Source organism: Drosophila gunungcola, unplaced genomic scaffold, assembly GCF_025200985.1.
Source record: "Drosophila gunungcola strain Sukarami unplaced genomic scaffold, Dgunungcola_SK_2 000073F, whole genome shotgun sequence".
In the NCBI taxonomy this organism is placed as follows: Eukaryota; Metazoa; Arthropoda; class Insecta; order Diptera; family Drosophilidae; genus Drosophila; species Drosophila gunungcola.
The window spans coordinates 218,733-244,321 of NW_026453236.1; the positions used below are offsets into that span (position 1 = coordinate 218,733).

Below are 25,589 nucleotides of genomic sequence, written 5' to 3' on the forward strand. Positions count from 1 at the left end.
GGGTTAACACAGCTTTGTTTGTCTGTTTCTATACCGTTTGCGAGCTCAATCTAAAAGCTAGACTTGAAACTTTCCCAACTTTCCCGATCAATATAAAAAATCGGACATTCATACCATCAGTGTTTTTATGCCCTGGCAAACGGTAATATTATTTCAATCAAAAGTTTGCAACGCAGTGAAGGAAACATTTTCAACCCTATAAAGTCTACATATTCTTGATCAGCATCACTAGGGAAGTCGATCTAGTCATGTCCGTTTCTACACAGACTAAGTCTGTCATCCTTGAAGCTAGCTGGATAAATCTTTCCCAAAAGTCTTCATTCCATTGAAGGTAGTAAAAAATCTGAGAGGACTTCATCGGACGACTATATTATACATTTTGAAACTTCGTCTTCTGTGTGTAGAGTTTTAACGATATTTCTGTTTTATGTACCTCTGATATCAAACAAAAACACCTCTTAACGAAGTAAAAAAGTCGTGACGATCGCACCTTCAACTCAAAAAATATCTTACATCATGTTTTGTGATGAAAAATGAATAACTATTCTAATAAATAAATACAATTTTTAAATGTTTCATTGTGACCGCTTTATCCAGGTATTTTGCCTACACAGACATTTTTTATTTCAACGTGAAGAATGGGAACATTTAAAAAGTTTGTTACGTACCATAAGTTGTGGAAACTCAAGGGCTATAATCGTACAGAAATAAACAAAAATCGACTAACAATTTTTAAAAAAAATCCAAAATCGTTAAAAAAAAAATAAGTAATTTTTAAAATATTTTACTTATACCAATTATGTTAGCGCTTCGTGATTATTTGACAAGACCTTTTTAATTACATGAATCACTTGTCTGTAGCTTTACTAGTTTAGAAGCTAAATCCGTGCAAAGTTTAGCTATTTTAAGCGGTTTCACGCTAAATAAGCTAGTTTTTCAAAAAGTCGTAGATTGAACATTTTTGTATTGACCTGCCCAACACAAAAAAATTCTTCCAGAACTGTAAAACAAGTCCTTAAAATTTGTTGAAACTGACAAGCGACGAGGATTCTTTTGTATTTTTGAAATATACCAAAATAAAGTATTTTTTGACTAACTTTTGAATGGAGAATCAGATCCAAGCAAACTTGGTGTCATTCGACGCCTATTTTGAATAAAATTTAAACTGTGTTGAAAAAGTGTAATATTTTACCAACCCAAACTCAAGAACTCCACTTAAAAAATTTTTTAATTTTTATTTAAAATTTCCAGCCTAAGCGAGCATAGCTTTATATCTACGAATACATAAAAGTCTCTCCGCCGCCACTGTTGGTAGCTCAGCTACGACACTTAGTTTTCTTTGCCTTATAAGAAATATTTTGTAAAATCAGAAGCTCATGAGAGGTTGAAGCGGCACTTTCGCTGCTCCAACAAAGTATAAAACAAGATTAATGCGAAGGCTTTTGGGATTGTCAATGAATAAAATAACCTCATCAATTGAGTTTTGTATCAAAACTGTTTTGTTTTCCATATATTAAATATTAAGTAAGCGATTAAGTGAATTACGAACATGGTTTACTTGCGATAAAGATATGTCAAGCAACCCATCATTAAAATCATGTTGTGCTATAGGTAGCATGACATTTAATTTTCTTTCTGTGGGCCACGTAACTCCAGGGAAATTAAAATCTCCTTGAACTTGCACTTGATCCATATAGAAAAGTTTATTAGAAACTGACTTGATCGCAGAAAGGTGATTTAAATAACTCGAAGGTTCAAGCGAATGCAAAATATAAGAGCTGTTTGCGCACTTGGCGCTTGTATTTGAAGTTACTAGTTGTAGGGCGAGAGCGGGTGCCAATAAAGCTTTCGTCCGTTCGCTCTTGCGAACTCGCCCCGTCTCTCGCCACCGTAGCATAAGTTAGGTTCTAAGAGAAATTATTGAAATATTAAATTTAGTGATCAATCGAACGTCATCGTAACCACTCCTTTTCGTCGTCGTGCTTTCGAAATAGTTTCTTCACAAGTTTCGCAAAATAAATCGTCTCGAACTGCTGCAGTCACAAGATTCGCGTTATTAATAAAAACAGTATTAAATTTTCACAAGCTATCAGGGAACTATAACTTTAGGCAAATAAATTTAATATTATTGAATTCCTTAAAATATATTTCTTCTGAAGTTAGCTTGGAGTCCACGGCATTTATACTCCCACCCAGTCTAGAAGGAACCTCCGGCTTTTACCAGGGATCTGTTATAAGCAAGGGAATAGCTATCAGAATAAACTTTAGTAAGCTTGGTACGCAAGCCTCTTGTACTCTGATAGGAAATGAGAAGGTTCGATTTTTGAGGGATCTGAAGAGTCAGATGGCACACTAGTGAGGGCTCGACCGTGAAGTCTTACTATACGGGCCGCTTTTTTATCTTAGCCTCGAACTCTTTTACCTCTATATTTTCCGGCTTAAAGTGGCCAGAGCATATGACTGCAAAGAGCTCGTTTGGGACAGTAATCTTGAAAGATTAGATGTCCCTAGCGCAAGAGAAGTTTCACATTATCGTGATTGGCTTTAGTTTTTTCTTCTATATAGGACAGCACATCATAAATATTTGGGTAGGGCAAAGCCCAGAAATAAATATTTGTTTCTTCAGAGAATCCACAAAATGGGGTTTTGGAAGTGCAGACTGAGTTTCTGCAACACCAACTTGGGGTGGTATAGGTATTCTACTTGTTTTTAGTGGGTTCACTGGCTATGATCTTTCATTATTGTGTCTAATGGGACCACTTCCAGAGAAGTACTAACAATTTGTAAGCGAGCAGTTAAAGGTACCGCAAGAGCGCTTAGAACTTGTGAGACTGAGAGAACGGGAGACCAAGTAAGCGGGAGCGTAATGCAGTAATGTGCATTCAAGCCCAACACCAGAAACAACACTACGGCGTGGGCGGACATAACACAAAGGAAAGAGCGCAAAATCACAAAAAAACAGAAAAGAAACAAATGTTTAAGAAGTTTTGTTAACATTTATAACTAAACAGATAGTTTTCATTCGCGAAGCGATCGGAATGTTATAGTTTGTATATTACGAAACCCATTAACATCAATTTTGCTAAATTCCACCCTGAGTTATTACGGAAAGAAATTAAAATTCGGAGCGAATATAACAAGTTAAATAAGATGGACTTGTTAGTTTGTTGTTGTCACTTCACATCATCCGCATACATCAAAACTTGGTACTCCAGAAGTTACTAAAACTGTGTTGGAATTTTTTGAATTGTATTTTACCTTTTGGGTCCGGAAATAATCCACATCAGATGAGCTGGAGGAAATCCAAGTAGGAGGAGTTTGTGCATCCGGAGCTCACTGAATCGAAGAATATGCTGAAGTTAGTAAAGATAAATATATAAGCATAAGTTTGTTTTGAGGATAAACAGCCTTGACTAATGAAGGTCGGGAATTCTAGGAGGTAAGTTGAAGTTGACCGACATTTTGTAAAACCAAGTTCATTTGGATATATAGGTGAGCGCCACTGATGCTAGACTTAATCGCGTATGAGTTTTTCAAACAGGTTAGGAATACCATTAAGTGTCTATGTCTTGTTAGTTGACCTACTGCCCTTGGCAGCTTGGCACGATTTGGAGAAAATTACAGTTTTATCATTGATAGGCAGGCTGCGTATTTCTCCACATCCAACTGTTAGAGGATTTAATATTGAGTCTGTGTGGGGCAGGTGATAGAAATAACTGAGACAATATCTCATTATCAGAAACGGTAAAACAAATCCAAGTCGCAGTAAAAGTTATAACGCTGAAGTCGAAAACCACGCTATTCATATGCAATCTAGTTCGCATAATTACATAATTTGATACTAGAGAAAAAAATCGTGTTGACTAGGGTTTGACAGATTGTGATCCGTAGTTATGTCCGTGCGAGCAACCTCTCCATAGGGCAGAATATAATGCGGGAGAAAGGATTCGGGAAGAATAATTTCAAAAGGGACAACTTTTCGTTTATAAAAATGATAAATTAAACTTTGAAATTGTGAACTTCTCGGCAGAGGCCTTCTCGTCACCTTATCAGGAGGTAGACGAGAGACAAAACTAGCCTTTTTGACTGAGTCAACACGGCTACGAGGGACCACCGGTTTCAACTTAAATGGTGGACACTGTTATAAGCTATTGACAGACAAGTTCTGCGATTGGATTTGCTGGAAGGAGAACCATGGACACAGGAGTAGGCGCTAGCAGCTGTTCTAACAACCATGGCAATAGGATCTGTCTCAAGATGAGAGCCGAAATGGCCAATGCAGCCGGAGCGATGTTAGATCCAGCGGCAGGCTTCAATGCTTAAGTAGACGAAGGCACAAAATATGTCGGAGAGAAACGGTGGTGTTAACTAAGCAAATAAATAAATTTTAAAGCAAAAAAAAAGTTAAAAAACAAAAATGTACACACACACGCACACGAGTTGCAAATATTTATATAATTACCCAACGGAACCAGAAGCTGGTCTCAACTAGGACGAAATAATTTAGGCACTAATTTTGCACTGTTCAGACAAGAGCAATGAGCATACACTTTCAATCGAGTTTCATTGACTCGATCAGAAGAAATTATCGGTCCCAATATTATACGAACAGATAATCGAAATAAAGACACTTCTTTTTTAACTTATCGACACAGAGGAAAAAGTCCCTTATTTGGCTTGTAGAGGTCAATTAGGGGCCATGAGGCCAGCTAACGTACGGGAAGCCTACGATGAGCAATTCACGAGAGTTATACTTTTATGCAGTGCATTCAGACCAGTTTCAGCTAGCATGGTAGTAACTATCAGTCTAGGGAGAAGTATTCTCAATATAAGTAAAGATTGCAGTTCCATGACATATTCCTGTCAGACGAATCTACCTCAACAAAGATGTATACAAAAAACTATCACAAGAACACAAAGAAATTCACTTTCTACAATATGTATATCGCATTACTTATTATTATCTCAACTAAATATTATACCAAAGTACATATTGCATTACCCTTAAACAACACTACATTTTTGCAGTTACCGGGTCCACTGGGTCCACCATCTGTCGCAATATCAGTTGCTGACACTTAACGGATTAAGATAAATTCGGATATTCTGTTGACAATTTAGTTTTGCATTTTAACTCAAAGACGCCGTTGCTATAGAACTGATTTGTACGATATATGTAATAATAAACAATCTTAAGGTCTGGAACACTATTTTAGATTCTCCTAGTATAATGTTAAAAAACGATTACTGGTATAAAAAAGCTCACTGATTTCTCTGACTGGCAATTGCGACAGCGCTTTATGGACTATATTTAGACTTATTTTTCTGTGTTCAATGTCGAAGGTGTAATGTTGCATGAGTTTGGCTCATAACCCATTTTAAGCTGGTATGATCTGTTATAACTTTAAATTTCATTCCTTCTACATTAAAAAAGCACCCAACATTCTAATTCTGTGACACAACATTTTAGCTTACACTGGTTTAATTTAAGCCAAAAAATGCAATAGGTCTCTCTATATTATCGTCATTAACAACAATTACACCGCATCAGTGTGTATTGAATGATAATGTGCTTCTCAAAATTAGGTGTCACTTATAATGGTGCCTGATTAACCTCGTTTGTCCATTTAAAGTCCACGTTCGTTTAACCAGAAACCATACAACATATAGACTGGTCATTTCATACAAGGCATTTGGACAAAAAAAAACGGATCGCGGGAGGTCCCCCGTGCTCACAACAGCAGGTCCCTGCACTTCGTGTGCGTTCGGGCTTTTTGCTCTCTCATTCATATTCTCATTTTTATGCTCTAGCACTCATTGCACGAGTTCAATCGTTCAGTCGCAATGAGGCGCTTTTTGAAGAAAGCTGCTCTGCGCTTGAATTCGTCTTTGTATGTATGCGTGATCATGCATTCTCATACACGGGAGCATGTGTGCGTTTATTTCATTTCGGCGCATCAAGAATACTTTGTCTTTTGCCACTTTTCAAACTTGGTACCCTAAGATTATGGGAGTATTTACTATTGGGTTATGATAAAAATATGAATATTATATTGTATAATATATTTTTTAATATTTCAGCACACATTTTATTATTGTTTACAAATTCAAATCAGTGGTAGCAGTAAAATGTTTTACATATATGTATGTATTTGAAGTTATAGAAATCAGTCCACTGAGATGGGAACAGGGCATATCGCAGTCGTGTCACTTAAAACACCGACAGCTCTTCAGTGGTTGAGAAAACTTCAAACTAAATCAGCTCTTGTCGATGCTTTGCGAGCGGTTGGTGCCTGCATACCCTACCGACGATTGCTTTTAAGGGGAGCGGGCTTTTAGGACACTTGTTTTAAATGTTGTGTTTAGTGATTTTGGTTGATTTATTTTTTAATGATTCGCAGTGTTATTTTAATTGTCTTTAAACAAGTAAAAAATAATAAAATACTTTTTATATTTTTGTAAAGGTAAATGGAACAAATATAAAAATCCACATTTTTTTAATGATAATAATTTATTTTAATGTTAATAATTTTAGATTTTAATTGTACCAATATCTTGGATTATAACAAATTGTTTAAAGACAATTAAAATAACACTGCGAATCATTAAAAAATATATCAACCAAAATCACTAAACACAACATTTAAAACAAGTGTCCTAAAAGCCCGCTCCCCTTAAAAGCAATCGTCGGTAGGGTATGCAGGCACCAACCGCTCGCAAAGCATCGACAAGAGCTGATTTAGTTTGAAGTTTTCTCAACCACTGAAGAGCTGTCGGTGTTTTAAGTGACACGACTGCGATATGCCCTGTTCCCATCTCAGTGGATTGATTTCTATAAATTCAAATACATACATATATGTAAAACATTTTACTGCTACCACTGATTTGAATTTGTAAACAATAATAAAATGTGTGCTGAAATATTAAAAATTTGAATTTGTAAACAATAATAAAATGTGTGCTGAAATATTAAAAAAATATATTATACAATATAATATTCATATTTTTATCATAACCCAATAGTAAATACTCCCATAATCTTAGGGTACCAAGTTTGAAAAGTGGCAAAAGACAAAGTATTCTTGATGCGCCGAAATGAAATAAACGCACACATGCTCCCGTGTATGAGAATGCATGATCACGCATACATACAAAGACGAATTCAAGCGCAGAGCAGCTTTCTTCAAAAAGCGCCTCTCTGCGACTGAACGATTGAACTCGTGCAATGAGTGCGCGAGCATAAAAATGAGAATATGAATGAGAGAGCAAAAAACCCGAACGCACACGAAGTGCAGGGACCTGCTGCTGTGAGCACGGGGGACCTCCCGCGATCCGTTTTTTTGTGTCCAAATGTGTCGTATGAAATGACCAGTCTATATGTTGTATGGTTAGTGGTTTAACGTTGTCGTAAGTGACACACTTTTCATCGTCAGTCACCATTCGCTTCAGAAACGGGTCGATTTTGTTGCGATTCAATAGGGATTTGCATACGTCGTGTGGCACCCAAATTGCTTATAACGGTTTAATGACTCATGTTTAGCTCTTGTCCGATGCTACGGCTGCTAATACGCCAATTAAGCGACCAATTAAGCGACTTTGTCGCAATTTTCGACGACAGACCGTTCGGAGCGTGGCGCATCTTCGATCACCTCTACACCAGAACAAAACCTTGCAACTATAAGTGTGCGGTGGAATCGGTTTCATAAACAGCACAGATTTTATTGGTGGCTTGAGATGCATTTTGGCTGTAAAATATGCCGGATTTTTTTATATTAAAAAACATTAAAGTTATGATGACTTCAGCTCAACTATATATAAACCATCACTCTGTCCAAAAGCATATTTTGAAAAAATTAAAAAAAAGAAATGTTATTTTTTTTTTTAATTGGGTTTTTTCATGGGAGCTATAAGTTATATTATATTATAATTATATATTATTATTATAATTTATATTATAATTCTGAAATTTTAACCAATGCTATTTGTCGAAAAACTAAAAGAAATAAAAAATGCATTTTTTTTTATTTATTTTTCTGATTGTTCCGACTTATTTACCACCTGCACCACCTCCGCGAGATCCATGTCTACTTAAACAGTTCACACGGACACCGAAAAAAATTTTTTTTAAACTATTGCTCACAACTACAAACACACTTTATTTTTTGTTAAAGGTAACCACATAATTTAAATATATTGGTTGATATTTATTTAAAACGTCAAAAAATTATTACAACATAGAAAAGTCTAAAGATAATAACAACAAAGCCTGAGAGAATGTTCCGCAAGATCTATTCTTCGTCATCTGGATCATTGGTCCTTAATTTGCATTCACTGCAGGGATTATCGAATAAGACGCCTTGTACGCAAGGTTCATGGTAGATATGACCACATTTAAATACGACTATACAATTGAAAACACTATTTTCCATGAGCACTGGACGATGGCACAATGGGCAAAGTTGTTTGCAGGATACTTGCTGCCCACGTCGTTGAAGGGCCACAACCTCCGAGTGGGTATCAAAATAGTCTTTTAGCTGAATTTGTTGGGCAGTGGAGAATATTTCCTCCTGTATACTATAGTGCCAAAGCATTTTAATCAGTGATTCCCGCAGGTTAGGAATGGTCTGGCCAATTTTAATCCTACTTACGACTACCTCAGGATTTACATAATCTAAAATGGAAGAGTTAAATTGATCAAAACGAGGACGGGAGTAAGCTTCGGCAAGCCGAAGATTTAGTACCATTGCAAACTTTGAAAAACATCAAATTTAGACCGAAGGGTAAACCTTTTATTCGTTGGGGCGCTATAGGATAAAGGCGTCTGATCGGTACGCCCTTTTACCCTGATCAAGGTATGCATTAAAAATTCGATTTGGAACGATTCATGTCAATAGCTTTTATACTGCGTAAAAATACGATTTGGAAAGCGACATATCTTCAATTCTTGCAAGTTATATCCGGTTGTTGCTATGGGAGCTATAGGAAATAGACTTAATCTGCGTACACATGTTTTAGGACGATTGTAAGGTTTCAGATCGCTAGCTTTTAAACTGAGCTCGCAAACGGTATTGAAACAGACACCCAGACGGACATGGCTCGACTCCCCCATTGATCATGATCAAGAATATATATACTTTATGGGGTCGGAAACGTCTCCTTCACTGCGTTACCAACTTCTAACAAAATTAAAATACTCTCCGCAAGGGTACAACTAACCAGAAGCTACAGAGCTTACCCACTATGCCGTCCAAGACATTGGAAACAATCTCGGGCTGCTTGGCGGATTCATTAATTAGCTGATTCCACAGATCGATGTCATCCTGTTCCTTGCAAAATTCTATAGCCAATTCTATGTCATTCATCTGCGAAATTTATAAACTATATTAAATTTTTTTTCAGTTTAAGTTTTCCTACGCTGTGAACAATGATATTTAGGGCTTCTGCCGCTTCCACTCCACCCATGCAACCCAGCAAGTAGACCATCTCCGGATAGAAGCCTTCCTGTTTGCAAATGACCAAGGCCTCCTGAATAACATACTCCTTTGAACGCCTTAGAAAGGGCAAAAGTTTCTTCCGATCATACTTTGCATACAAGGACACCAGCTTATTTTGAAAAATATTCTTCGAGTCCACTTTCAGCAATGAGTCAAGATACTGCAAAAAAAAATTTGTTTTATGTTTTCAAGCTGTTATATGAGCGTATTACCCAGTACAGGTATTCTTTATTGTGTTCCAGTTGATGAACAACCAATTCAGACTTTATCTTGTCCTTGTCTAATAAAATTGCAAAGGCACGTTCACGGTCCAATTGAATAAGTGGAATAATTAACTTTGAAATAACTTCGTAAAGCTTATGACGTTTTATTAAATCGAAGACGTCCTTGTTCTGCAATCTTTGAAAATTTTGTCAATCAGTTTTCACTAGCGATTTAAATACCTACTTTAAATACATTCGTAGGGCGCTTTCGTAATCACCCTGATATGAATAAAGAAGAGCCAGGGATTCCAGCATTTGATTGGCGTGCTGCTTGCGAAAATGATCGTGAATGGCGTTTATAACAGCTAATCCGTCGTAAAGCTGAGATGGCCACTCCTTAATGAGATTTAAAAAGCCATTTACATCAAATTTCAGAAACTCGTACAAAACCATCTCGTACACATGGGGATCGAGTTTGCAATCGTCGGATGTCGGCAGATAAGGGCTTACGGATCGTAACTGCTGACACTTCACAAATTTAAAAACTTCTTCTTCCCAAAGGGATTTGTTATTGCCCAGCACCCGCAAGCAAAGTTTTGCCGCCTCCTCGTATTGTTTCAGCGTCAGTAAATGGTTAATGTAAAGTCTGGGAAGTATTCAAATATACATAATTCTAAAAAATCTACTTCTGTCGAAACTTACCTGGCCACGGAAAGAACAGAAACGCTACCGCCATGCGTGGCTACAAGTTCCATTGATTCCTCGAATTTACTAAATCAAGTAAAAATATATAGAGAAGAACGTTAACTTGAATTTACTTAATAAATTAAAAATATATAGAGAATCATTTTAACTTCTGTCAACTGATATATAATTTTGGCAGGAGGTTGTTACGCAGTAAAGAAGAAGTTTATGGCCACATAACAATTTATTTTTTATCTATTTCTGCCTGAGAAGTTTAAAAAACAAAAATTTCAGAACACTTTTCTTTTGCAGGTAGTATAAATATTATAATGCTCTTGTTGGAAAAATCGAGAAAAAAAGGAGAACAGAAAAAATAATTTCGTTATTTTTAAACATACTTCGAGACAAAACTATATTAGTTTAAAATAAAGTTTTAGGAAATAAATAACAATATAATAGACAAGGTGACAGAGCTGTTGTTTTTCCACTTTATTAAAAACACACGGCATTATCTTATAGCTACAATAGAAAAGATCGTAAAATCGAGAAAACATCGATGTTTTTCAACATAGTCGCGTGTAGCCATTACATACATATAGACAATTTCAAACGGTTTTAGCTATCGATTTTAAATTTTACAAAATTCGGTCATATATTTTACATAGCTGCCTAGGCATCACCCCATCCCCGCACAAGCATTTTTTCACCTTTTCTGTTTCAGTATTAACCTAGCTTGACACTGACTTCATTGAACTTGCCCTTAAAACTGAATTTCTTATTTTTATACTCTTTCAAAGGGTATTATAACTTTAGTCAAAAGTTTGGAAACATTTCCGACCCTATAAAGTATATACACTCATGATCAGCATCACTAGTCGATCTAGCCATGTCCGTCTGTCCGTCCGTTCGTATTTCCGTCCGTCTGTCCGTATATAGCCATGTCCGTCTTTTTCTTCCGTTCGTATTTCTGTTCGTATTTCCGTCCGTCCATCCGTTTGTCCGTCCGTCCGTCTGTCCGTTTCTACGCAAACTAGTTTCTCAGTTTTAAAGCTATCTGCATAACTCTTTAATTTTAACTAATTAATTCAATGTTTTTTTAGTGTTTCAAAAAATAGAAATGGAGAAATTCGATTTGAATTTGATTAAAATAAACGACTCTTTCAAATAGCTCTAATTAAAACAATCGAAATAACAAAAAAAAAATATAAAACAAGAAAGGAAGCAAACTTCGACAAGTCGAAGTTCATATACCCTTGCAGCTGTTGTAAAAATTAAATAATCTTGAAAATATTAAAATTATGACTTACTTGTGTATTTAATGATTTTCAGTTTAAATATTCGATAGTTCCTATAGCAGCTATATGATATCGTTTTCTGATTTTAATAAAATTGTCAAATTATTAATAAGTCAAAAGGAATTTTAAAAAAAAACTACAAAATAGAAAAAAAAAAGTTGTTTTTTAATATTTGTATTGTTTTTATGTGAGCTTTATGTTATAGTCGTCCGATTTGATGAAATTTAAACCGTAATTCTAAAATATTTAAACACTAATATATGTCGAAGATCTAACAAAAAATTAAAAATGGCAAACTTATAATTTTTTTCATTTATATATCCGGTTTTTTCTATGGGAGCTATATGCTATAGTCGTCCAGTCCGGTTCGTTCCATCTTATGTACTACCTGCAATAGAAAGACAACTTTTGGGAAAGTGAGTGACTAGTTTGTGTAGACGGACGGACAGACTGACGGGCAGAGGGTCGGGCAGTCGGACATGGCTTGATCGACTCTCCTAGTAAAGCTGACTTTATGGGGTGGGAGATGTCTCCTTCACTGCGTTGCAAACTTCTGATTGAAATATAATACCCTCTGCAAGGTTATACAAATTTGAGCTTTGCTAATTAATTTTTTTTTCTTTAAAGCATAGTAATTGTTTAATAGTTCATAACTAAACCCAAAACTTAAGTTGTCTGGTCATATTACTTTCATTGTGAACAAATCTAGGAGAGTGATTGGATTTTTCAAAAGGAATTAGATAAATTCTATATCCCAAAGACTTGCTTGGTTTTACTTTTATTCGTATTTTGAGCGAGTATTTTCTGGCGAAAGAAATTTAAAAACAGAAAAACGACGTAAAATAGAAAGTAATTTATAAATTATGAATATAAACTAAGATGTATAAGAAAAAGCCTTATTATACTTATACTTATTACTTGCATTTTTGTTTATTTTTTCTTGGTTTAAAAACTCGATTTTCAAATCGTTGTATTGTTCTTGACAATTGTATGATTCGAATTCATCCGAATACCGCCAACCATTCTCACTCATTCAATTCGTGTTCGCTCGTCCAAATTTTGTGCGTGTATGACCTACACGAATGCATGTTAACACTGCTAAGGAGTAATCATAAGTCTATACAGATCTTTGGTGATTATTGGATCACCCTAGTGTTTAGTTGCAAAATCAGCATAAGCGTCTTTAGGCGCCGTGCCTGGTTCTTGGCGGTGCACGTTATAGTGAGTTATGTTGATTTTGCTAGTGTCAGCACTTTGCTGCACGAGCGGTCGACTTGCCGGCCGCGCATAGCTTACGTAAAGTCATATAAGTTTTAGTTTTAATTTTGACATTCAATAAAGAGCATTGGCTTGAATATAAAACTCCGGCAGTGGCCGTCAACATTTACTCTATTAATTGAAGTTGGTTATCGAGCCTTAAGGCTCGTTACAAACAAAATTGTCATGACACATGACGACGAAAAGGCTTCATTACTCAATACAGAAGTTAGGGCTGACGCCCTACACGTATTCATTTCCGGTCTACAAAAATCACTAAGGGCTGTTGTATTTCCAGCACAGCCAAATGAATTGTCAGCAGCACTGGCATTAGCTAGAGAGGCAGAGGCCAGTATCGAACGAAGTATGTTCGCGGCCACATATGCCAAAGTAGCTGAGCAAAGAAATCAGAATACTGATTTTCACAAGGGCCAGCACCGAGCGCCCGAGAAACAAGGGAAAAATCCTGGTGCCGACCGCGGACCAGAAAAAAATTCACATTTCTTTAAAAAGCCGAACAAGTATCAGAACAACTATACATGGCATAAACGGGACAACTGGGTAGATCAGGGTAAGCAAAATCAATCCCTGGAACCTATGGACATTGATCCATCATCTTCTAAAGTCCGACATCCTACGGGTTTCAAACAGGGAAACAATACTCAATACCAAAACTTGCAGAACCTAAAAAGACCAAACTCTTCGGAGAGAATGACTGGCCAAAGGTGCCAGCGGGTTAACAACGTTGAGCAAACTGCAAACGCGGAAGGAACTCAAGATTATGAAAACGCGGCCTCAGCCGCACTAATGACTGCAATTGACGATGACAGTGACTCATTTGACGGTAACGACCTCGTCAATTTTTTAGAGGAAAGTCCCGCTTGCCCTTCATTGAGCGAGGGCTGGCGGGGAAAACTATAAGTATTCTAATAGACACTGGAGCGGCAAAAAGTTATGTAAAGCCTTTAAAGAAGCTGAAGAACATAATGCCTGTCGATTCTACATTCACTGTGAGTTCCATTCATGGCTCCAGTAATATTAAAGAAAAATGCTTTATGCGCATATTCGGCCTAAAGGCTCAATTTTTTTTACGTGATACTATCAACACTTTTGATGCCATAATAGGTTTCGACTTGCTAACGCAGGCGGGAGCGGCATTAGATTTACATAACAGTGTAATCAGGTATGGAAACATATCTGAGAAACTCAAATACCACGAATGCGATAACGTGAACTTCACGTGAAAAAACTGCTTTCTCCATAAACGGAGGAAAGTATGAATTTTGCCGTCTACCCTTTGGACTGAAAAATGCGGGAAGCATCTTTCAAAGGGCGATCGACGACGTTCTACGTGAACAGATCGGGAAAATTTGTTACGTTTATGTAGACGATGTGATAATTTTCTCCGAAAACGCTGCTGACCACGTTATACACATTGACACAGTCCTTAAATGCCTGTGCGAAGCCAACATGAGAGTGGCACCGAAAAAAACCAAATTCTTCAAAGAAAGTGTAGAATTTTTAGGTTTCATTGTTACATCAAACGGAGCCAAAACGGACCCGGAAAAGGTAAAAACCATTCAGGAGTACACCGAACCAAAAAATTTATTCAGCCTCAGGTCTTTTTTAGGGTTGGCCAGCTACTACAGAAGTTTTGAGAGAATGGCACGGTTAATAAACACATGTCAAAAAAGGTGGCTATCGAATTCGATGAGTCCCAACGCAGAGCGTTCGAGCGCCTGCGAGACATTTTGTCGTCAGAAGATGTGATATTAACATATCCAGATTTCAAACTTCCTTTCGATTTGACCACCGATGCCTCAGCAAGCGGTATCGGCGCTATCCCAAAAAGGCAACTCAATTACGCAACCAACAAAAGAGAATTATTGGCAATTGTTTGGGCTATAGGAAAACTACAAAACTATCTATACGGCACAAAAGAGATCAGGATTTTTACGGATCATCAACCTCTTACTTTTGCTGTATCCGAGCGAAATACAAATGCCAAAATTAAACGATGGAAGGCATTCATCGAAGAACATAACGCCAAGGTATTCTACAAACCCGGAAAAGAAAATTTTGTGGCCGACGCTTTGTCACGACAAAACATAAACGCTATACAAAACGAACCCCAATCTGACGTAGCCACTATTCATAGTGAACTTTCCTTAACCTACACGGTCGAACCCACCGATAAGCCCCTAAACTGCTACAGGAATCAAATAATCCTGGAGGAAGCAGAACAGCCTTTACGGCGACACTTCATAGTGTTCGGGACCAAAAACCGACACATAATCCAATTCAATAACAGGGACTCGCTGTTCGAATTGGTCAAAGAGGTAGTAAACGTAGACGTTGTTAACGCCATTTACTGCGACCTCTCCGCACTAGCATGCATTCAACATTCCTTGGTGACACTTCATAGTGTTCTGGACCAAAAACCGACACATAATCCAATTCAATAACAGGGACTCGCTGTTCGAATTGGTCAAAGAGGTAGTAAACGTAGACGTTGTTGACGCCATTTACTGCGACCTCTCCGCACTAGCATGCATCCAACATTCCTTGGTGACCGAATTCCCAGCAACCAAGTTTTGGCATTGCAAAAAATTTGTGAATGACATCACGGATGCAAATGAACAAAAAGAAATAATTATCTGCGAACACAACCGCGCTCACAGGGCAGCCCAGGAAAATGTTAAATAAGTCCTTCAGGATTACTACTTTCCAAATATGTCCAAACTCGCCAACGAAGTGGTTGTAAACTGCAAAACATGCACCAAGGGGAAGTACAACAGACACCCAAAGAAGCAAGAGCTGGGTATCACACCAAACCCCTCATATGCTGGCGAAATGCTGCATATAGATATATACTCTACGGATAAGAGGTTTTTTTTAACCTGCGTAGATAAGTTTTCAAAGTTCGCTGTAGTACAGCCATTACTTTCTAGGGCCATAGTCGATGTGCGCAGCCCCATATTACAACTTATAAATTTTTTCCCAGACATTAAAACAATATATTGTGACAATGAGGCATCTTTCAACTCGGAGACTATAACCTCATTATTAAAAAATCAATATAACATTGACATTGTTAATGCACCCCCTCTACACAGCAGCTCAAACGGGCAAGTGGAGCGATTCCACAGTACCCTAACTGAGATAGCTAGGTGCATGAAAATCGACCAAAAGGTTGACGTTACCGTTGAGCTTATTATGAGAGCCACAGTCGAATATAACAAGACAATACATTCAGTGACAAGACTGCCACCTAAGCAGGCCTTGCACCCAGCTAATGCCGAACAGAAATTGGCAATAATAAGTAATATTGAAAAGGCACAACAGGCCAATCTAGATAGGTGCACCCTACTAGGCAAAACAGAATTTTTGAGGTAGGAGAAAAAGTATACCTCAAAAATAACAATAGGTTAGGAAATTAACTTACCGCACTGTACACAGAAGAGCGTGTACAAGCAGACATGGGAACGTCTGTCCTCATTAGAGGGAGGGTGGTCCACAAGGACAACCTTAGATAAAATACCCCTCAACTCTTTTTACCTTTTTTACCTTATTTTCATATACACTACACCTTAGCGCACTTACTCCAGTTTTTACACAGTAGATTTAACCCTTCGCTTGCTTACAGGATCGCGGGAATTTTATTGATAACGTTAACTGTAGTTAACGGTAGTGTGACGGATTATTCGCATGCGCAGTATATCCCAATTACGGACGGAATTGCGTTGGTATGGGAACAGAGAAACTTGCTTCGACACTCAAGTAATTTGTCCGAATTTTCAATTATAGTAGAAGAAACTACTAGGTTGTCCGATTTATTCCCACAGTCTCATATGAAAAAATTGTTAGACGTCGATACCGAACATGTTAGAAGTTTATTGTCTGTTTTAAAAATACACCATAGGATGGCCAGGAGCCTAGACTTCCTAGGCACCGCACTCAAAGTAATTGCGGGCACACCTGATGCGGCAGACTTCGATAAGCTAAAAGCGTCCGAGGCACGTTTAATTAAGTCAAATAACCGGCAGGCTATAATAAATACGCAGACGCAGAATAAAATGAATGAATTAACAGAGGCCGTTAATAAAATTATCAATGCAAAACAAAATAATATAGTTGACACTTCCCACCTGTACGAAGTACTTTTGGCCAGAAACAGAATACTAATAACTAAATTCAAAACGTAATGCTTACAGTCACACTTGCAAAGGCCAACATCATAAGCCCAGCAATTGTTAATCAAAATGATTTGAAGTCTTTATTTGTTGATCACCCCACAGAAGTCCCCATCATTAGCCTACTAGAGGACTCTAATCCTTCAGTCCGATAGTGTAATCCATGTGCTAATCGCATACCCTAAGATTAAAAGTCATGATCTTCCCTGTATCACACCAACATACCATCCTGCAATTGAAGGAGAACACAGTAGCCGAATGCAGTAGCGACGTCTTAGCAGTCACCGATTGCGTAACAACAACTTTCGCGTCGTTTTGCAAGCTGGGGACCCATGATACTTGTGTTCGAGGCCTACACGCGGGGAGTACCGCACTATGCGAGACGCAAGCCAGCCACCTAAGCCAAATCACTTTAATAGATGACGGAGTAATAATAATCAACGAATGTCCAGCTAAAGTCAGCACTGATGACGGCCCTGAAATAGCCACCAAGGGCTCACACCTCATTACGTTCGAGCGAGTGTCTTTCATCAATGGCACCAAATACTCAAACCAACGTGAAGCCATAAGAAAAACTCCGGGCATGGCGGCATCCCCGTTACTCAATATCATCGGCCACGATCTCACACTAAGCATGCCACTTCTCCAAAGAATTAACAACCAAAACTTGGAGGTTATCCAAGGGCTTAAGGAGGAAGTAAAATCGGCTGGAACTATGGACAACTGGTTCGCGGTCGGCTTGGGAGCCAGTCTTCTCATCAGCTGCTCCTTCCTACTCATCATGATGCTGAGAAGGAGACGAGACGCACGGGAGATCCAACAATGCGTTGACAAATTCCAGATGGCCGAGGACGGTCATATTCCTGAGGGGAGAGTTGTTAACACTGCTAAGGAGTAATCATAAGTCGATACAGATCTTGGGTGATTATTGGATCACCCTAGTGTTTAGTTGCAAAATCAGCATAAGCGTCTTTAGGGGCCGTGCCTGGTTCTTGGCGGTGCACGGAATAGTGAGTTATGTTGATTTTGCTAGTGTCAGCACTTTGCTGCACGAGCGGTCGACTTGCCGGCCGCGCATAGCTTACGTAAAGTCATATAAGTTTTAGTTTTAATTTTGACATTTAATAAAGAGCATTGGCTTGAATATAAAACTCCGGCAGTGGCCGTCAACATTTACTCTATTAATTGAAGTTGGTTATCGAGCCTTAAGGGCCGTTAGCAACGGAGTCAGTTACTCCCAACGTAGTCTTCATAAGAAGAGAGGAGAGAGCCAGTGGCAACCGCCCGGCTCATCCATAAGAGCAGCCAACCACGGTGGCAATTACGTCATCAACCCTTCCCCCGGACCAGCCACGGTGCCAATTGGATCGCAACTCCTCACCTTCACGGACAGCGGCGAGGGACAGCGCGTGGCTGCACAACTAAAACATAATTTGCACACATTCACACGAATATTTTAATTATTAATATTTTTCTTTCAACTCATTTTGACAGTTGTACATTCGAATGCCATTTTTTTCCGTTATTGCAGACCTCTAATACATACACTAAATTAGATCCACAATTATTATATCCTGTATACCTCTCTTTTTATACTGTGCAAAATACTAAGGCAACCGAACACTATGCCTGAGTCGGTTTAATTTTCAATCTAGGAACTTGCCAGCCCTGAAAAGGTTAGGAGAATTCTAAAAAAAATTGTTCTGAATCGTTTTTGCAATGAAGCGCACAAGTTCTGTGGCACCCTTTTATATCGATTTAAGTGCGTAACACAATTAAGTTATTTCGATTCTCAAATAAATTTGTCATCTAAAATTTAATATCTTTAAATGTAAATGTTTTGAATTGAAATTGTAAATATAAGTTCATTTAAAAAATGATAGTCTTTCATCTGATGATTTTATTTTTAATTTTTTAAACTTTCAGTTTTTGTTGAATTTAAATCTCTGTTTTTTGACTGCGATCTTTTTTTAAAATTGTCTGGCTTTATCGATAACAAAAGATTTGTATCTGCTAATTAATTTTTCCATTTTCGGATATTTCCCTTAACAGCTTTGTGATTTCTACAAATACTGGAAGTTTTTTTCAAAGGCGCTAATTTGTCAGAGTTTTCCTGCCTAAGGCTAATAATTTGGTATACTAACTTAACGCATTAAGTCGAAGGAACTAGCATTGACGGCCAAAAATACAACATTTCAAATGTTTGTAATTGTAATCACCCGCTCAGCAACACGTTTCGCACAAGAGTACTTATTGAACTTAGATAAAATACATTTTTTACCATATTTAAAAGATCACAAAAGGGCTTGCTCTTTATAAATCCCAGAAAAATAGTTTTATTTTCGTACAACGGATTTACAAAAATGCTGAAAACTGGAATTGGAATAACCAATTTTATAATGTAATGCAAATATCATTTGCACTTTACCTTGTCGCAAACTATTTTAAAACAAATCATTTCTGTGCTTGCGGGTCTGATTCCGCTATCCACATGTGTTTCGAACCGCCCGGTGATTTTCACTCTCTCGATCTACACGGGTCACCCTTGAGGGAGGCAAGATTTTGCCACAAAAGGAGTTAGAAAAAAAACCATTGTGTTGCACTTCAAAGCCCGGACATTTAAATAGTTTCAAGTTTAGCCAATAAAGCCATCGCAATTAATTTTTTTTTTACCATCAGAATTAGTTATATTTAAATTTCTGTTACGTAGGGTTATTAGTATTCAGTCGAAAAGAGAAGGGCCGGGGAAGAAGTATTTCCCGTTTTTAGGCGTGTATTTTTTTTTTTAATTTTACAATGCAAAAATTTTTGACTTAACTAATTTTAAAAACTATTTTGGGTAAGCTATCCTTATAACAAGTATAAGAAAGTAAAACAACATTTCATTTCTAGTATAAGCTATCGATGACCTAAATCGATTAATCAGAACTGGAGATAAAATTAAAACGTAATTTACACTTTTAAAAAAAATAATGGACTACAAAAAAATTGGAGTGTATTTTTCTGAATCAAGGAGTGGGTGCAGAAAAATCAAGGCTTAATCTCAGGACTTAAATATAAATTTTAATTGATTACACAGCGAAAAGCATAAAATCTTAACCACTTTGTAAAAGTGAAATTCATTGAAAAAACTAGAAATTCTACGTTATACCTTTCGCAAAATTGGTTCGGGTTTGGATTTTATGCTGTTATCAAATTTTTGCTTAAACTGGCATTTGAAAACTTTTTCGGTATTTGGACCCCGTAAACCGAGAGAAATATTTTTTAAAGTCTTCAGCAAACTTGGAATTGGAGAAAAAAACTTACCAAAACAAAGTCCACCTTGTTCTTCAAAATTTCTAAAATTACTATTTTAAGAAAATTGTTAGTCCGTATTACACCACAAAGATGCCTTTTTTTAACTCGAAAGAAACAAATGTTTTTAATTCATTTTATGGTTATTGTTATCTACAAATTGTATGTATGAATTCAAAATAAAAATAAGTGAAGCTTTCAAAAACTTACTTACAAACAATCCCCAGAGTGCCTGGCTCGCATTTAAAGAAATTTTCGAAGCCGTTTTAGGAAAGAATTGTGTACAGCCAGATTGTCTATTTTTTTCTCGGCGACTCAATGCCTTTAGAATGAGTGCTGCCAAGTCCGCAAAAGCCTCCCAATTGATTGCGCTGTCCACATATACTGTATAAGATTTTCCGCCGTTTTCGGACAATTCGTCTCTGCTTCCGTGAAGGCTTGTTTATTAAAAGAGGCAGGCACCTTATCTCGCTGGTGGTGATGCCGCAGAAATCGCAACAGGGATCATTCTCGTGCTTGAACCTAAAAATGTACGCTATGAGTCGCCTGCTGTGCTGCTTCGGCCCCCTCGTGTTGGCCGTCATATTTTAAACGTCGCTTTGGACGTTTTGACTTCTGCGTACTCTAAGTGGTACTTGTAGGTCTGCCTGTGGACAATCAGAGCCCCGAGGTATTGTGTTGTGGGCTGGACTTAATGATGGCCGTGCCGACTCGGAATCGTACCTTTTAGACGACTTTCCTGCTGCTTATAAACACCGCCTCCGTCGTATGCTCCGCCAGTAGAAGCCCGTCCATTTACCGGCTGCATTCGTAGGCTAAATCGTCTAGCATTTTTTGGTGCATGATGTGAGACACATCTTATGCGATAATATTAGGCATCTCAAGTGGCCTGCAGTAACAGATTACAAGTGCTAAGAACTGCAAACGTGTCTTGTTTTGAGTAGATCGTAAATAATGGCTCTAGACCGATTATCATGACATACCCAGAGCACATAAAATCGTATACTTTATGATGATTTGTGTTCTTCGGAACATTCTGCCAAGGGCCGGCAAGATTAGGTGAATTGAACATTAATTACATAAATGATATACATATTTATTTTGTTGGCATTGCAAATTCCAATAACGGACTGTATCTTTATTTTTCAAAAAATTTAATTTTGATTAAACACCATTGCACCGGCCAAAGTTCGATGACAATTTAATATAATTCAAGTTATAAAATAGTATTTATAAGTTTAAATATTAAGCATATCGGTAAGTATGTATGGCTTGTAATTGCTTTCGTATATTTATTTTTCTTATAAAATCGCTAAAATTATTATAATTACAATTGCCAAAATTAACGATGTTTGATCAGTGAGATGATGATAAAAATTTAATTAATTGATTTTACCTTATGTTTTTTCAAGTCATATATTTTATTTAATAAGTTTTTAGTCTCTGTTGTATGATTAATTATTGGAGTACCTAACGGGTTCAAAACAACTTGAGGTATTTCTATTATCTCACGTATATATGACAAGTACAGTGTCCCTTGATATTCTTGCTGAATACTGTGATGAGCAACCAGTATGTCATTATCAGTTCGAACAGCGAAATCAAATCTAATGGTCAAAAATTTCTTGCTCTGGTAATTCTGTTTTTTTTTTAATTTTTAGTCCCGCATTGCACTCGACCCTTGGTGTTGTTCTGAACCTTGAACACCAAACTAATTTTTTATTTAGCTTAACCCAATGCGACTTATTCTCATTTACAGATATATTTACAGATTTAAGATAAACTTGTTTAAGGAGGCGTAGGCTCACAGCTGTTATCGTTGGTACTCCTCCACAACTTCCTTCATAAGTTTTTTTTGTTGGATTGCTACCTTTGACACTTATTAAGAGTCGATTCCGCCATTATATGATAAGCATCTATTTCAAAATTATAGACTAAGTACTGAGAATCTCCTTGTACTAAGCCCTTAGACGTTAGTTAAATATAAACCTTTTTTAAATCTGTACCTGTTCTTTTACCACCTACAAATGTAGGTCCTGACGAAGAAATAAAAAAAAATAATAAAACAAGCTGGTCCCAAAACAATCCACCCGAAATCGGTTTTTTAACCGAGGAGACCATTTATTTTAACCACTCTGCTTTGCAGAATGTGAGCACATAAATCTGTGTTCAATAATCAGATCTATACTCCCCGGCGTATTATAGTCGGGGTCAGCCAAATTATAATTCATCCACCTTTATTTGTAAAAATTAACTGTGTTGTCAGAAAGATTCCGTATTAACTTTGGAAGCACTAGTGCTTCCATTTTTAAATCTTTCTGGTAATTTTTACTTTTTATTGAAAGCTTTACTTTGTAATCCACTTTCCTAAAAGACACCCCACTGATCTTCGCTTAAGATCGAATTTTTGGTATGTTTAAAATCTGCGCCGATTTTTTCGAAATAATTAGGCTTTCTGAACCGTTGTCAATCAAAGCTCTTAATGTTTTTAAACCTCTATTTGAGGATTTAATTTGAACGCGTGCTGTAGCAAGCAACGCTTGTCCGACATCATGCAGGTATTAACCTTTTCTTTTTCATTAATTTTATTATAATTTATGTAAAGCATGCGATGATGTTTTTTCTTGAAAATTGAACACGTAATTTCGCTTCTTCTTTTTTTAAAACAATTGTACTCACTTAACTTTTTCCATTCTTTCGATTGGACTTAAAGTCTTAAATTTCTGACAACGGAAAATGTTGTGTCTTATGCCTTTGCAAATGCCAAAATTGGTAGGACAGGCTTCTCATCCTGAATTGAGCTAATAAATAAACGTTGCTTCAAAAATTTAATAACGTCGGATAACGTTTGAATAAAGTTAAGTTTTAAGTTTCTATGTTAAATTTTTCGATTATTATGTGTGCAAAAACTATATCAACCTCACCGGACAAGTGTGTCAATAAACATTCTTAGTTGCCTAACTGAGTCAACATCTAAATCTTGAAGCTCAAGAGGTCTATTCAATTGATCTGAAAAAATGTTCCTTTTATTTTCATACCGTTTGGTTAACAGTTCCCAAGCGGCCTCATAATTTTCCCCAGATCCCAACAATAAGTGAGAAACCACATTTCTGGTTTCTGCCTTATGTGAGATCTTAAGGTAATTAAATTTTAAGGAAGGACTTAGGTCCTCTCTTAAATGAATGAGTTTAAAACAGGTCCCAATCTTTGGAATCTCCAAAAAATTTTGGTACCTGAATTTTAGGTAACAGCTTTGGCAAATCATTAATTTTGTACCTTACTTGGCACAATTTCCAACGGTTTTTATACCCTTGCAGAGGGTATTATAATTTGAGTCAGAAGTTTGCAACGCAGTGAAGGAGATGTCTCCAACCCTATAAAGTATATATATTCTTGATCAGCATCACTAGGAGAGTCGATCGAGCCATGTCCGTCTGTCCGTCCGTTTCTACGCAAACAAGTCTCTCAGTTTTAAAGCAATCTGCATGAAACTTTCCCAAAAGTTGTCTTTCTATTGCAGGTAGTATATAAGTCGGAACGAGCCGGATCGAACGACTATAGCATATAGCTCCCATAGGAACAATCGGGAAAATAAATTTTAAAAAATTATAACTTCTCTATTTTTTAATTTTTTTTTAGTTCTTCGACACATAGTAATGGTTAAATATTTTAGAATTACGATTTAAATTTCATCAAAATCGGACGACTATAGCATATAGCTCCCATAGGAACAATCATAAAAATAAATAAAAAAAATTATAACTTTGGTGTTTTTTAATTTTTTTTAGTGCTATATATATATAGTAATGGTTAAATATTTCAGAATTACATTTTAAATTTTAACGAAATCGGACGACTATATCATATAGCTCCCATAGAACAATCATAAAAATAAATTAAAAAAATGATATTTTTATTTTTTTTTTTAATTTTTTTTTAGTTCTTCGAGATATAGTATTGGTTTAATAATTTAGAATTACGGTTTAAATTTTATCAAAATCGGACGACTATAGCATTTAGCTCCCATAGGAACAATCGAATAGCTGGCATAGGAACTATCGAATAATTAAGCTGAAAATCATAATAGCTTCAATGTTTTTAAACATACACGCAAGTAAATCATAATTTTAACGTTTTCAAGAGTCTTTAGTTTTTGAAATAGCTGCAAGGGTATATGAACTTCGGCATGCCGAAGTTTGCTTCCTTTCTTGTTTCTTCAAATTTTTTGTCAGTGTCGAATTGTGAAAATCTAATTTGTTCAACTCTTTGTCATAATTCCTATCAGTGACATCAGTCTGGTCGACTTTTTTAAGCCCGACTACTTTTTTCCAATAAAATTCTATTTTCTAATCCTGTTTTCAAACGTAGAAATATTACCCAATTTAACATCTTCAAAAGTCTCTTTAAATTTTTTGTCTGATCGATTGCTCTATCTAGTTTGCTGACTACCTTTGGCACTTGTTTGCTACAACTCGGTTCCCCTAAGTCAGCTCCGACAGCTTTGCTTAAAATTCTATTTTATCCTCTTTGTGAAGCAAATGTGATTTCCTGAAGTAGTCATGATCGACCACTCATGAATGCCGAATGATTACTAATATTTTTATTAGGGCAATGGTTTGAGCGGACAAGATTTAAACTTTTTTTATATGAAAACTTATACAATTTAATTTAAAATTTAATTTAGTGTAATGTTGGTTGTATGTATGTTAGACTTTATTTTATAAACACAAGAAAAGAGTGCACTGTAATGTTATAATATATATTGGGCTTTATTATTTCGTCCGTTTAGATCGGGACTCATTTTTAGAATGCTCACACTTAAGACTAATGTTGGCTTGGCTTACAATTCATATAGCTGCACGAGCAGCGCCGCGGCCAACGCTTATGTATCTCAATATATATGTTAATGTATACGTAAGTGTATTTAGGCGGCGCAAGCAGCGGCCGCGCATGAGAGAGAAAGTGTTATGCTCACATGGTAACCGAATGGTCGGCCGCGCATGCAGACATGCCGACTCAGCATTTAGGATGTGCATAACATTGTTGTGTGGGTCGAATTGCTTTGCACTTGAAGTGCTGGGAATATTCGGACATAAACAAATGCTACAATGTTACAGTGATATAAGCGGTACAGTGTGTACCCTATATATGAGTATACTACATCTCCCT

General features: G+C 36.8%; 1 protein-coding gene across 11 annotated transcripts in view; it reads right to left on the minus strand.

The window, feature by feature from the left end:
* LOC128264548 (vacuolar protein sorting-associated protein 41 homolog) overlaps positions 1 to 25,589 on the minus strand; it is a 186,399-nt gene that overhangs the window by 126,169 nt on the left and 34,641 nt on the right. For 5 of the 11 annotated variants that reach the window (XM_053000082.1, XM_053000078.1, XM_053000083.1 and 2 more), the window contains 6 exons: positions 10,400 to 10,468; positions 9,942 to 10,343; positions 9,707 to 9,893; positions 9,415 to 9,654; positions 9,236 to 9,362; positions 8,184 to 8,671 (listed from right to left, as the gene is read on the minus strand). In XM_053000082.1, the coding sequence (XP_052856042.1) occupies positions 8,289 to 8,671; positions 9,236 to 9,362; positions 9,415 to 9,654; positions 9,707 to 9,893; positions 9,942 to 10,343; positions 10,400 to 10,468 (1,408 nt within the window). In that variant the 3' untranslated portion in view covers positions 8,184 to 8,288. Of the gene's footprint in view, positions 1 to 3,258; positions 3,354 to 5,475; positions 5,669 to 8,183; positions 8,672 to 9,235; positions 9,363 to 9,414; positions 9,655 to 9,706; positions 9,894 to 9,941; positions 10,344 to 10,399; positions 10,469 to 25,589 lie in introns of those variants that run through there. The other 6 variants (XM_053000080.1, XR_008268745.1, XM_053000079.1 and 3 more) reach the window with 6 other exon arrangements.